The sequence below is a fragment of the Tetrao urogallus genome, assembly GCF_951394365.1.
Source record: "Tetrao urogallus genome assembly, chromosome: 7".
In the NCBI taxonomy this organism is placed as follows: domain Eukaryota; kingdom Metazoa; phylum Chordata; class Aves; order Galliformes; family Phasianidae; genus Tetrao; species Tetrao urogallus.
In genome coordinates this window covers 46,122,669-46,136,828 of record NC_136820.1, presented here as the reverse complement: position 1 = coordinate 46,136,828, position 14,160 = coordinate 46,122,669, and the positions used below count along the sequence as shown (strand labels likewise).

The following is a 14,160-nucleotide window of genomic DNA, read 5'->3' as shown; positions in this document are numbered from 1 at the left end:
AAATGCAGATATTCAGTGATGTACTGAGATGGAAACAGAATCTCCATGTAACTGGGTCCGTTGCTGTTGGGACCCTGTTCATGTGGCCACGGATTAACCTGAGAATGAGCATTGGAATAGGGAGCAGGGAGGTTGTCTTTGCTGGGATATGAACGCTGGCTGTTCTAGATCTGTACCACATGATTAAAGAAGGCATTTCACAGAATCATAGAATCACAGAATGGCCAGGGTAGGAAGGGACCTCAAGGATCATGAATCTCCAACCCCCCCCCCAAAAAAGTGCTAAACCTGGAGTTAAGACAGGGTGATCACACTGGGATAACTAGTGTGGGGTGGAATCCGGAACTTGAATCTGGAGCAGAAATTAAATCTAAACTGTGGGAAGAAATAAGGACAGGTCCAAAGAAGAAAAGGATAAAAGTCAGTTCTAAATTACCAGACTTTTGAGAAATTTTCACATCCTTGAAGATTAGTTTACTTAAAGCTCAATACAAGCATGGTAGGAATGATTAGTAAGTTCTAGTTGGTCTACGAATTTGCACAAGACTTCAGGATATAAAAGTGTTTTGGAGCACACACTAATATTCAAAAAAGGGAGGAGTGTTATATTTGACCAAGAGCCTGTAAATGAGAACACCAGAACAGCTTCCTTTCCATGTTTTACTTTTAGAAAATGGAGATGTGTTATTGCTTGCATCAGTTTAGAAATGATAGTCACGAATTTTCCAATGGAACTGGCCTAAGGTGAAGCTTGGGATGCTGGGGTTTGGTTTTGTCTCATCCACAATCTGAACATTTGGATCTGCTGTTTACTCCCTAGGAAGTCAATGGAGGCAAAGATGTTAGCAGCAATACAGTCAGTGTCCTACGTGTCTACACAAGGATCAGATGAAGTTATAGAATCATTAAGATTGGAAAAGACTTCTAAGATCAACTGGTTCAGTCACGAACCCACCCCCACCATGCCCACTCACCATGTTCCTCAGAGCCACATCTCCACAGTTCATGGATACCTCCAGGGGCAGTGACTCCACCATCTCCCCAGGCAGCCTGTTCCAGTGCCCAATCACTCTTTCTATGAAGTTTTTCCTAACATTCAGTTTGGACATTAGGAAAATGTGTTTTAGCTGCTACATTACCCTTGGACTGATGTAGGGACTACATAAGCAGGGAAGCTCTGGGGCTCTAACTGAATTTTGAGGTTCCTTTTTTATTCTCTTGTCTTGTCTCTTGTCCTTTATTCTCTTTGAATACTCGATGCAATTTTTTTTCACCATCTTGCTTAGCAACAATTATTTAACTATAATGGAGTTCTCTTTTGTTCTTAGAACTTGAAGAATCCCAACAGAAATGCCCAAGAGTCCTGAAAGATTTTGCTTTAAAGTATCTGATTTGGAACTGTTGTCCACTTTGGTTGAGAATCAAGAAAAAAGTGGCTGCTTTCATAAAGGATCCCTTCATTGATCTCACCATAACGCTCTGCATTGTGATGAATACTTTGTTTATGGCACTGGAACACAATAATATGACACATAATTTTAAATTAATGCTTAATGTGGGCAACTCGGTAAGTGAATTTTCAACCACGTGACCTTTCATACCAAAAAATGATTGATGTGTGTTTTCACTTGAGATACAAAGACTAGCTGTAAAAATGAAAGGTTAGCAAACTCTGTACTTATAAAGCATACATTTCTAAGACAGACGATTCCAAGATTTTATTGATGCAGTTCTAATGTACTTCTGAGCAAGTAGAAAACAACTCTCCCATTTTAACAGAAAGTACATTAGAAGTTCATAAAAATTGGGTTTATCGATGCATCCGTGAATTTTGCCGTACTGACAGAAATATATTCTAAAGATAAGATTAATTAAAGGTAACTTTTAGGCTGATGCTACTGTTTTCCTGATTACAGATCTTTACAGGAATCTTCACCGCAGAAATGGTCTTAAAAATCATTGCTCTAGATCCCTACTATTATTTTCAGCAGCCCTGGAATATTTTTGACAGCATAATTGTCACATTGAGTTTAATTGAGTTGAGTTTACCCAGATACGGAAGCAAAAAAGAAAGGCGAAAAGGAGGAACCCTGACAGTTTTACGGTCCTTCAGACTGGTAGGCCTTGCACATACATCGTTCTATTCAACATTATATTGTGAATATAATAGAGAATGCTTCTGTTGTTTGTAGTTAAGATGCAGAAATTATTTATTTTCTCAGCAGTGGGAATAAGAAACATAGCGTTAAACTTGTAATGTTAGAGTTGAAGTTTAATGCTGTATACATTTCCACTTAAAACAGTAAGAAGTACTCAGAAAAAAATTATCTTCCAGAATATAGGTGTTATAATCAGAAGTAAAAAATGAAATACTAGCCCAAATAATCTTATGAAAAATTGTCCTAATACAAATATGGAAAGAAGAATACTTAAAAATAGTCATAAAGTAACGTTAAGGTATTCATACTGTGTACTGTGGACTGATTGGGGCTGTGCTGCAGGAAGAAAGATCTTTTATTGTAATACAATGACTGGTCCCCTAGCTTTGATCGCTTGTGTTGCATATAAATTGAGCACAATGTTCTACATCAAGCACATTATACAAATTCCTGCCTGTGTGGGCCAAGCACTTACCAGAACTAAGGGTAGCCAGGCCCTCAAGGAGGTTGTTGGTTTATTTCTGTGATGTTGTTCAGTTCTTGGGAAAATAAATCTATAAATACTCTTCTAAAAGTGTTAGCATCACAATGCCACAAACATTTATCTCCAGACAGTGTCTAAAAAATGGTTTTTACAGGTTTGAACAGCAGAAAGGTGGGTTATCTCTGCTGATCTCTAACACAACTTTTTATGTTTTCACACAGCTGAGGGTCTTCAAACTAGCAAAATCCTGGCCAACTTTAAACACCCTCATTAAAATCATTGGTAACTCCCTTGGTGCGCTGAGTAACCTGACCCTCGTCCTGGCAATCACCGTTTTCATTTTTGCTATAGTAGGGGTGCAGCTCTTTGGGGGAAGCTATAGGATCCACGGTGATAAAATTAAAAAAAATGGTGAAATACGCTGGCACATGATGGACTTCTTCCATTCATTCCTTGTCATTTTCCGAATTCTGTGTGGAGAATGGATTGAGACCATGTGGGACTGCATGGTGGTAGCTGAAAAACCACTGTGCCTTCTTGTCTTTCTGCTGGTCATGGTAATAGGAAATTTAGTGGTGAGTTTTCCAATATTTTCATCTCTTTATCCTGTCGATGTTGGAGTTAACTTAATTGCCTTTTCATCGATAAATAGTAGATCCCTAAAGCACATTTAGAACAATTACCTGTGTCTGTTTGTCTGTAAAAGCCTGTTTTACCTTTTGCCATTGAGCTGCTGCTCTTTTTTTCAAATGTTCAAGTTTTCCAAGATCCTTATCAGCAATAACAGAATCTACACTCGTATCACTTTAATTGGGATTTTTTAGAATCATCTGTATAGATTAATTCTCTGGAAGTCTGTTTACATAGCAAGAGCTACAGCTTATGCCAGTCACTTCCATGAAGATCCTGCTGTGGATCCAGGTGTTATTTGCCCAGTTCTGAAAGGTGAAAAATTGAGTGGTGTAATCCCAAATGGGATCAGAAGACTTATGAATAATTCTGTTTCATTCTCCTGTTGCATTTAAATAAATAAGTTGGGGGGTGGGGGAGAAGATGACGCTCAAAAACAGGGAGAAAACCTCACTTTGAGCCTCTCTTGATTTTGGTTTTTTTTCCAGCAATGTTGTATGTTTAACAATATTGCTGTGCCAGAATCTGATTTTACATCCCAGTTGGGAAACTTCCATAGAGGACTGATTTAATTCTAGTTTGATGAGGAGAGCTGTCGTTAAACTGATTGGCGGTGACCACACTATTTGTTACTACTGTAATGTTTGAAAGTTGTTTTGATCAAATAAATATACACCATTTGAAGTAACTTTTAGGGGGAAGAGTTATATGGGAACATCAAGCTTTCTGAGAGGGAAATTTAGTTCATCAGCTGTAATCTTGTTGGTCATACAACAGGTTGCCTGGAGAGGCTGTGAATGCTCCTCCCTGGAAACGTACAAGGCACCAGGTTGGATGGGACTGTGAGCAACCTGGTCTAGTGAGAGATCCCTTCCAACCCAAACCATTCTGTGATTTTATAGCCATCTAATTTCTGCCTTGTTTTCATTTGATCAGTCAAGCTGAGCTTTTGTAACATCTGTCTTCTGCATTAGAGTTCAGACTTTAGAATGCAATTTTCCAGACTTTTTATTTTATCATTATTTCAATGACTTTCAGGTACTCAACCTCTTCATTGCGCTGCTGTTGAATTCCTTCAGTACTGACTGCCTCCAAACAGCAGAAGATGATGGAGAGATGAACAATCTACGGATTGCTTTTGCTCGGATTCATAAGGGACTGCACTTTTTGAAGAGTGTGATGTGGAACACCTGTTGTGGAAAGCTCAAGCATCTAAAGAAAGCACAGAAGAAGAAAAACAAATTGACTGCCCAGAACCCGCTGGGTTTGGGAAAAGAAAGAAAAAATTGTAAAGACAATTACAATATTGAATGGGCTGAAAAAAATGGGGAAATATGCTCAGGTCTTGATGATTTTATTACCAATCCCAATGTATTTGTTTGTGTCCCTATTGCTGAGGAAGAGAATACAAGTGAGGGTTTTGAAGATGAAGATAAACTGAGCACATTTTCAGACACAGACTACAGTAAACAGGTAATAAATCTGCTTGTTTGGGGATCAAAACCACCCAGATCAACCCCCCCCCAGGCATGTTCAAGGCCAGGTTTGGATAGGGTTCTGGGCAGCCAGATCTTGTACTAGATCTAGTGGTTGGCAACCATGCTTATGGCAGGGGGTTGGAACCTGATGATCCTTGAGGGCCCTTCCAACTCAAGCCGTTCTATAATTCTATGATTCTATAGTAGGATGCACATATACTGAAAGATAAATGCATGGTAGAAGACTGTCTGTGGCACAAGGTGGCATACCTGACCCATATTTCCACAGTTAACAAATTTTGAACCAATTAGAAATGTTTAGGATGAGGGTAAATTGATCACTTGGAGCCTTTTAAAATGTCCTTTTCTTGTCTCAGTGTTTCCTATATGAAGCTTCCCTTTTAATTCCTATGCAAAAGCAGTCTCAAGATCCAGGGGATAAGCAGCTCACTGAATTACTAATTCCATATTGCTCTATGGCCTTTAGGGAAATTTTCCATATCTCTATTGCTAGGTAATATCACATTCAAAAGGATCATATCTATGACTTCTGTCCAGAGCATCCCCCTTTAAATGAAAAGTACAACGTATTTTTCTTTTCTTTCCAATTTACCCACCCCCCAAAAAAAGGAAAAAGAGAACCCTGCTAATCCACAGATTATTTTCAGGAGGAAAATTACCTGAGGCAAAGAGGGGAAAGAGGGAAAACCTCAGGAAGCTGGAGTAAAGTGTCAGGATTTTCCTCTGAAGAATTCAGTGTGCTTTACCTAGGAAAAGATAGGAAGCTTGAACCATCATCACCAGAGCATAAAGAGGTAAATATGTAGATATATGTAGATTGCTTTTATGATGTTGACTTTCCAGTGCTGGTTGGGCTTGGATACATTTCTGCTCATGGACTCAATGGACTGGATTTCAGTGGTGGCAGCAGCACTGTGCCAGTCTGGCTGGTTAATGATGGATGTGATTTCTGTGAATGAAAATGAACCTTTGCCGGGTATCCACATATTGATCTTTAAGAAAAAAAATATATATGTGTATGTAGGAAAGATAAGTATTTAGGAATGGAGAGGTGTGAAACTGATTTGATTCAAATAAATAATTTACAAAATTCTCTGCTGATTTCCATTTCTTGAAATTAGTCTAAAAAAAAAAAAAAAAAAAAAAAGTGACAAAATATTAAAGGAGAGAGATGCTTCCAAGCAAAACTGGGAAATTCCAGCAAGCCAACCTGTGTCATAAATAACTCAATTTCAAGAAAAGTAATATTACAAATGAGTTTCTCATTATGATTCATAAATAAATTAAGAATAATTCTGAATTAGGAAAACATCCAAGAAAATGAGCTCTTCTTCAGCAATACACACAAAAAAAAACCTAAACAAAATCCAAGAGTAAGTCATTTGTAACAAACAGCCGACTCGTGTTTATGTCTGAAGGAACAAACTGGATAACACATGATACAATTCCAATTTCTAATTCTTAAATACTCTAACGGATATTCAGAATATTTATCTGTTTCTCCTGTTAGAATGTATTTTCCTAGATTTTTCTGGTTTTAGCCCGCTGAGGACTGTGTGTAGTTGAAAGCAAGTTTAAATCTCTCTACTTTATGAGCTTATTAACCAGTTAAAATTGTTTCATGTGGATAGATACTGTACATATATGTCTTTGGCTCTTATTTGAATGCACCTATTGCTACTTCCAAGCTTACATTTAAAGTCATAATGTCTATTCCGTTCTTAACTCTACTTGAAATATTAGCACATAACAAAGTTTTTATTTTGAATGTTATTTGCTCATCGATCTCATTCATTTGGAATTGAATGTAGGGAGAATCAATACCTGATCTTCTTTTGCTTGGTAGTTTGATTCTGTCAGCTCTTCCGAAGGCAGCACGGTGGATCTGACAAACCCTGAAGATCTGTTGAGGCAGATTCCAGAGTTTGCTGAAGACAAGAAGACTCCAGAAAAATGTTTTTCAGAAGGTAAGGTTCTCGTGGTTACATGGTTGTGAAGTGTCAAAAATAATCCTCTTGTTCTGGGAATCCAGAGCTGATAGGGTGAGATTAATTTCACTTAATTTTAGATGTCAGCAAGTGATTTGGGTATTAGAGTCTCTGTGTAATGAACAGAGAGATTGTGCCACCAGAAAAATAAACTCTCTTTCCTTAAAAACCAGAGGATTGCTTCTAAGTGGTGAAGACCAGAACACCAAAGAATAGATAATTATAGAAAGGTGAGGTGAACTCTACTCTGCTGGAGTCAAAATCAGTTTTGAATTAACTCAAGAGAAGAGTATAAAATCAGACCTCACCTGACAGTGGGCACCAGAACAATGCACATCAGATTTGCCCTTGACCTGCATGTGCTTTCATTACTTGCAATCATTATCTCTCACCTTCAGGTTGTGTTCGATACTTTCGTTGCTGTAAGGGTAGAGCCATAAACTTTGGAGGAAAAACATGGTGGAATCTGAGGAAAACCTGCTACCAAATTGTTGAGCACTCCTGGTTTGAATCCTTTATCATATTCATGATTCTTCTGAGCAGCGGAGCCCTGGTTCGTGGAGCACAATTTCATGTATTTCTGTACAAGCATTTTTAGCTTTAATAGCACCCAGATAAGTTACATTTGGCAGAAAACACAGGATATATCTTTGAACTCCAGGTGAAAAGCAGCAGTCATTTATCTGCTCTTGTAATTATCACAGTTTTATTATTCATACTATTACAAATTAGAACAATGCTAAAAATACACAGCTCTCACAAGCTGTTTCCATTCTCACTGCACATTAGATTCTTCTGGCTTTCATAGCTGTGAAATATAAATGTTTCTATGTATCATTAAAATATGTAAATGATATTTAGTACTTTTACTCTTGAAAGTATTGAGAAAAAAATTTAAAAATGTACTTCCCTAAGATCCCAGAATGCATGGTCTGTATGTGTCCATGACTTATGTGTATATTTAAGGAAAAAGAAAAAGAAAGGACAGGAACAATTACAAGCTTGCCAGCTGGCATACATTTGAGTAAAAGATGAGGTTCACATCTATGTAAACTATGTGCAGAATGATGAAGAGGCCTTTTTGTTTCTAGACTTTCATGTTTCAAGCTTATCTGTGACTTTGTAATTTATTTGCATATCTTGATTTCAGGCATTTGAAGACATTCATATAAACGAGAGACAAACCATCAAAGCTGTGTTGTTGTTCCTCGACAGATTGTTCACTTTCGTCTTCTTTCTGGAGATGATCCTGAAATGGGTGGCTTATGGCTTCACTAAGTATTTCACCAATGCCTGGTGCTGGCTTGATTTCTTCATTGTAGGTGTAAGTTGTGCATCCAGCATTTTTACATTTGTATGCCCCATCCCTGGATGGAACCCTGGGCAGCTGATCTGGTGGGTGGCAACCAGCCCACTGCTGAGGGTCAGAATTGAATGAGTTATAAGGTCCCTTCCAACCCAAGCCATTCTATGGTTTTATGACTCTATGCAGACCCTGAGGCAAGACTTATCAGCACAATTACCAATTCTTTTCTGGACATAAAATCAAGAAAACACTCTTGCCTCCATTAATGACTGCATCACGATACTGTACTCTAGGCACTGATGTTATTTTATTTTATTTACTTATTTTCGGTAGGAATAAAAGAAACAGGTGCCAAAATGTTGCTAATACTTTGTTTGGTCTTCCCATTCAGATCTCTTTGATAAATATCTTAGATAGTTCACTTGATGGTATGAAATCTCTTAGGACTCTTCGAGCTCTGAGACCTTTAAGAGCATTGTCACGATTTGAGGGGATGAGGGTAAGTCTGAATGCAAAATAAAGCCTGTCAGTTGTAATAAGCACATAATGTTATCGTAACACGTGGCTGCATATTTGTGAGTTCATGCCTGCACCAAGCTAAGTTTGGGATTTATGAAATTAATTCTTGAGAGCACCTTTGCTGAGCTCCTCTACATTTGGCTGCTCCTAACAGACTTAACTCAAGTGATCAATCTCAAATGCTGTTGAAATTAAAATGAGACCCGGAAGAAATTTACTCCTTTGCTGCTCAGCCATTCCTATGTTTCTGTCTTACTGACAGAAGCCAAAACGAAGTAGAGGAAAAGAATTCGGAGTTAGCAATTTTCATTCTTAGATGCTCACGAAAGGCTAATTCAGAGGAAAGAATCATCTCTGTTCTGTAAGTTTTTACTGAATTGGTTTACAAAATCTTTAGGCTGCTCAGGCATACTTTATCCAAACTATTTTTCCCTATATAATAATTCTTACAAAAAGTAGGTCTGATTTTCTGTATATTGGCTGCCTTTTCCCATCGAAGGAGTGCTAGGAGCATGAAGCCATTGAAAGTGACTGATTAGAAATCTATCATTGCACAAATGAAGAGGAAATCAGTCACCTGCAAAACTTCTATATACTATCATGTGAAAGAGCAGTGGTGAACCACGGCAGTGTTTGGACTCAACCCTGGTCTAGGGAATACACTCAGATTTGTCACCATAGATAGCATAAATGTGCACTGTATCTCCATTACACATTAACATGGGAATGCAACCTCAATGCCACTGAACTATAAATTGTTTGGGTATCATCTCGAGGTGAAGCTGCAAGTTCTCTGCAATACTGTCACTGAAGATGCAGAGAAATTAATGCATTCTGTTAATTTAACAACAAGCTTTCCATGGCTGAAATCAATTTTGAACCAGGTTCTATCATAGTTTCCAACTTGCTATGCAGAATGCTTGTGACAAGGCTTCCAAAAACCTTCGCAGTTCTTTTTCATTTTCATTTTGGCCCATCAAATTGCTATCTGAATGCTAAATTCACTGGCTGTAATACTTGGATGCATTTGTATTACTTTGCACTGTCTTATTTTGTCAAGCAAAATGTTATGTCTTAGTGTATACTCAAAAATTACTTCTGGGATCCTACAGCACAAATCAGATCCTTAGATCACAGCTGTGGACCCCAAGTGTAATGATGATACATTAAAAAATAGGTCCAACAAAATGCTAGTGGAAAGTCATTACCAATCCTTTTGAAATACTACTTTCCACAGCATTAATAATACAGTCATTTGCATTAATGCTTATGGGAGAATAACCCATAAATCTTCTGTTATAAAAAGTTATAAAGAAAGCAAAATCCAACAAAACCAAGGGAAAGTCATCAGAAGAGGATGGACTCACACTGTAGTCCATATCTGTAGTGAGAGGTCACAGCAAAATGAAACATTCCAACCCTTCCATTGAGAGACTAAGATTATACATCTCTGAATCTTTTTTTCAAGGTACCCACATCAGCTGTGATGAATATTTACATGGAAAACGTAAGATTTTCGATTGCTGCATACCTAATTGACAGCTTAGTTTTTTTACATCAGCTGATTGCACTGAGCAGATACTTGAGTCCATCTTTGTTCAACTAAGTGCAATTTTTCTCTCCCATTTCACCCCAGGTGGTGGTCAATGCCCTTGTGGGAGCCATCCCTTCCATCATGAATGTTCTGCTCGTCTGCCTCATCTTCTGGCTCATTTTTAGCATCATGGGAGTCAACCTGTTTGCTGGGAAGTTTGGGAAATGTGTCAACCTAACAGAAGAAAATTCAAAATTGGATAGTTCTATCAATGACAAAGCAGATTGTAAAGCATGGAATCACACAGGAAAAATATTCTGGGTCAATGTTAAAGTCAACTTTGATAATGTTGGCTCTGGCTACCTGGCTCTTCTGCAGGTGGTAAGTGCTGCTTGCCTTCACTTGCCAATGTCAAGTCAGAGAGACCTGCCAACATCTAACTCATCTCCATGGATGGTGAAAAACAGGATCTAACAGTCTGTTCTTACCTCATAGCTGGCTGATCAAAGACCAGTGCTGTTAGTGAATGAAAACTGAAAATATTGGGACAAACTGGACCCCACCATGCTTTTTTAGAGGGATAAAATATGTGTCAGATGAGTGCTGTGCTAGCCTCTCTGGATATTAAAACCAATCCATGAGCCTGAGAGCTGGAGTCAGCCTTAGAAAGGATGTGTGAATAGAATACTGACCTAATATACTACCGATTTGCTCAGCCATATGGGCTGTAAGGCACTTAATGGACCAGACTGGTGAAGGTTTGTCATGGCAGGATTATAGAACAATGTGGTCTGTTCTATCGTGCCTGGCTTTTCCTTCCTTTAAGGGCAGAGGCTGTCACATACAGCAGTGATAATTTTGTCCCTGAAGTCATTTGGTTTTAGGTGTTTACGACTACAGTAAAGCATCTTTCCCCAGCCAGTGTCATTTGGATACTGAATATGATGTGAAGACTTTTACTCTACAAGTTCAATGCATTTTTGATAATCTTTTGTTCTAGGCGACATTTAAAGGTTGGATGGAGATCATGTATGCAGCAGTAGACTCGCGAGAGGTCAGTTCACGTTTTGTGTTAAACATCTCCATGTGATTCTGCAAATTCATTGTGATTTTTACACTGTGATGCTTGATGGTGAAGCTAGAGCTTTCCAGTAATGCCTTTTATCAGCTAATGCAAGCACTTTCTCTGTGAATGAACCTGCACTATCCTGATGCTGATTTGCTCTAATGTGAGATTCAACTTCAGATGCATTCACCTGAATGCAATTACCTGCAGTGTAAGGTCTCCATGTGAGTTCACCTCCAAGTCCCCTCTATAGGTGATGGGCATCTAGTCAGTATGCTCAGAAGGATTTCAGCTCACCTTGACTATCTCTTCTGGTAAGCTGAGCACCTCTTTCATTCTCACCGTCCCTCCTAATGACTGGAAGCCTAATGACTGACATTAGTCAAGTCAGATATCAGGGGACTTCACGGAGGCACCTACTTTCACACATCATCTTGTATGAAACTTGAGCTATGAATAAAGCTGTAACTGCTGCAGTGATATGGTTCAAAACATAGGACCAAACTTCATCAAGAATCAAACAAATCAAGTGAATCAAACTGGATAAGCAATCATATAATGTACGTGGTCAGGCATCACCATCAGCACCATGAGGTGTTTTGTGGTTTTAAACTATAGTGATTTTGTCAGAACTAGCAGTAAAGCTGTAAATTTAAGTTCCTCCTGGAATCAATTTATTAGAGGATCTGCAATGTGAAGATTATTCTGAATTGGACCCATGTTATTATTGGTCTTGTTTCGTGTTGTTTTTCATTCCTGCAGAAAAATGAGCAGCCGAAAATGGAGCACAGTTTATTTATGTATCTCTACTTCGTGACCTTCATCATCTTTGGATCTTTCTTTACCCTGAATCTCTTTGTTGGTGTTATTATAGACAATTTCAACCAACAAAAGAAAAAGATAAGTATAATGATTGTGCTCCTAGGCACCTTCTATATAACCAGCAATGCTGCCTTTTTGACAATAATGTCCTTGCTGTATTTAATTTATAAAACTTTAATTTACATCTACTAGAGCATAAGCAGAAGTAGCATGCAGGGTGAGGCTCACGCTCCTTTCTGCTCCACAACAGCTGGAACACCCAGCCCATTCCCAATGCTTCAGAGGCAATGACATCTGCACTTCAGCCCTGTAAATATTGCTCCCTGCCTTGGTACTGAGTCTGTTTTCCTAGAAAATGTATTTTGTATACTTTCTAAGTGTACAAGTATTTTGTGTGTTCAACAGGAACAGCATGCGGGAACCCAGGGAAAGTCTTATTGTTACATAGTTTTTTTTTCAGTAGCTTCTTTGTTTTCATGCTTCTGAGATACTTATGTTTCACCCCAGGACTTTGCCATGTAAATGTATGGTTGATTCTACTCTGCTATTTTTGAGCCCAGTTACAAATCGTGAAGAGAGCTAGTACCAGCAAGATGTGGAAAGAAAGGAATGCTTGTTTCCAGTAATTTAGACATCCATAACTACAACAGTGCTGCTATCACATCAAATAACATTGACATTTCTTTATATACTTTGGTGGGGAAGATATATTTATGACAGAGGAACAGAAAAAGTATTACAATGCCATGAAAAGGTTGGGATCCAAGAAACCTCAAAAACCCATTCCAAGACCGTTGGTAAGAATGTATGAATTCCTCAAAAGGAAAATTCATTATGAAATCAATATAATTAATGTAAAAATGTATATTTTAGGTATTGAATGTAAATACAGTCTTTACATTGTTATTCAGGTCTGAAAGACAATTCTATACTAGAAAGTTATATTGGAAGTTTTTAGAAGTTAAATATTTATTGAGTTTTCTGAACAATATTTTCAGGATTGTATTCAGCTCAGAAGTGATTAAACTTCAGGATGGGAGGGACTTCAAATTTTCAGGGTTCCTTAAATTTCTCTATCTTTACCATAGTTAAGTGACATAGTAACAAAAAAATTGGATCTGTCAGAAAGCATGTACAGATGAATATTCCCTACTTTCCTAACTGATGCCAGATGTGTTTGTTTTCCTCTAGAATAGATACCAAGGATTCCTTTTTGACATTGCAACAAATCAAGCCTTTGATATTGTTATCATGATTCTCATCTGCCTTAATATGATCACCATGATGGTGGAAACCTATGAACAAAGTGACACGAAGACCAACGTTCTTAACAAAATCAATATACTCTTCGTTGCTATCTTTACTACAGAATGTATACTGAAATTGGTGGCTCTGAGGCAGTACTATTTCTCAAATGCCTGGAACATATTTGATATAGTTGTTGTGATCATGTCAATTGTTGGTAAGTAAAATTGGATTGACGAATTCTTTAATAATTCAGTCATTCTTCTAAAAAAAAAAATAGTTTAAACTTATCATGTTCAAATGGATGTTGAAATGGAACCACAGTACTGCAAAATAGTGAGCAAAAAGAAATGCGTGATCTAAAAAACTCACCATGCTTTTTATTGAAATAATAGGAAATTGTCTTCTAAAATTTACACTGTTTTTCTAATACAAATATTGCAAAGGTAATTAAGGCTGTTTTACATGAAATAATTCATAGTAGTTTTTTTAAGTTCTTGTTTCTTATTGTGAAAAATCAGAATTAATGATCCAACGTGCCAACATAATGTACTACATTACATGATGATTTCCACTGCTATAGATACAGTGTCAACTACAATATCTTTGGTCTGTTAAAAATGATGCTTTTTGTCACCTGTGTTTTAACAGAGAATTTAAATATAAAGAGAATATGAAGATTGGAGTCAGATTATAGATGTTAGAATTCTGTTTCTGGAAACATGGACATAAATGGCTGAAATTAAAGATTTGCACTGTGTAGCAGAATAAAAAAGAACAACCCAAATGTATTAGATTCTATGTGAAGAGATTGCAGTGGAAGAATGCCATAAAGTTTAACTTTTCCAAGGGCCAGGACTGCCAAAATCACAAAAGACATATAAGAGAAGAAAAAATACTGTTTTCAT

At 37.6% G+C, this 14,160-nt stretch overlaps 1 protein-coding gene across 1 annotated transcript in view; it reads left to right on the top strand.

Moving 5' to 3' along the window:
• LOC306948509 (sodium channel protein type 5 subunit alpha-like) overlaps positions 1 to 14,160 on the top strand; it is a gene marked incomplete at both ends in the record, with an annotated part of 29,133 nt that overhangs the window by 12,779 nt on the left and 2,194 nt on the right. The window contains 13 exons of the mRNA XM_079538148.1: positions 1,329 to 1,567; positions 1,917 to 2,117; positions 2,865 to 3,218; positions 4,312 to 4,746; positions 6,619 to 6,739; positions 7,159 to 7,313; positions 7,911 to 8,084; positions 8,458 to 8,565; positions 10,222 to 10,500; positions 11,120 to 11,173; positions 11,948 to 12,089; positions 12,704 to 12,804; positions 13,199 to 13,469. Of these exons, the coding sequence (XP_079394274.1) occupies positions 1,329 to 1,567; positions 1,917 to 2,117; positions 2,865 to 3,218; positions 4,312 to 4,746; positions 6,619 to 6,739; positions 7,159 to 7,313; positions 7,911 to 8,084; positions 8,458 to 8,565; positions 10,222 to 10,500; positions 11,120 to 11,173; positions 11,948 to 12,089; positions 12,704 to 12,804; positions 13,199 to 13,469 (2,634 nt within the window). The remainder of the gene's footprint in view (positions 1 to 1,328; positions 1,568 to 1,916; positions 2,118 to 2,864; positions 3,219 to 4,311; positions 4,747 to 6,618; positions 6,740 to 7,158; positions 7,314 to 7,910; positions 8,085 to 8,457; positions 8,566 to 10,221; positions 10,501 to 11,119; positions 11,174 to 11,947; positions 12,090 to 12,703; positions 12,805 to 13,198; positions 13,470 to 14,160) is intronic.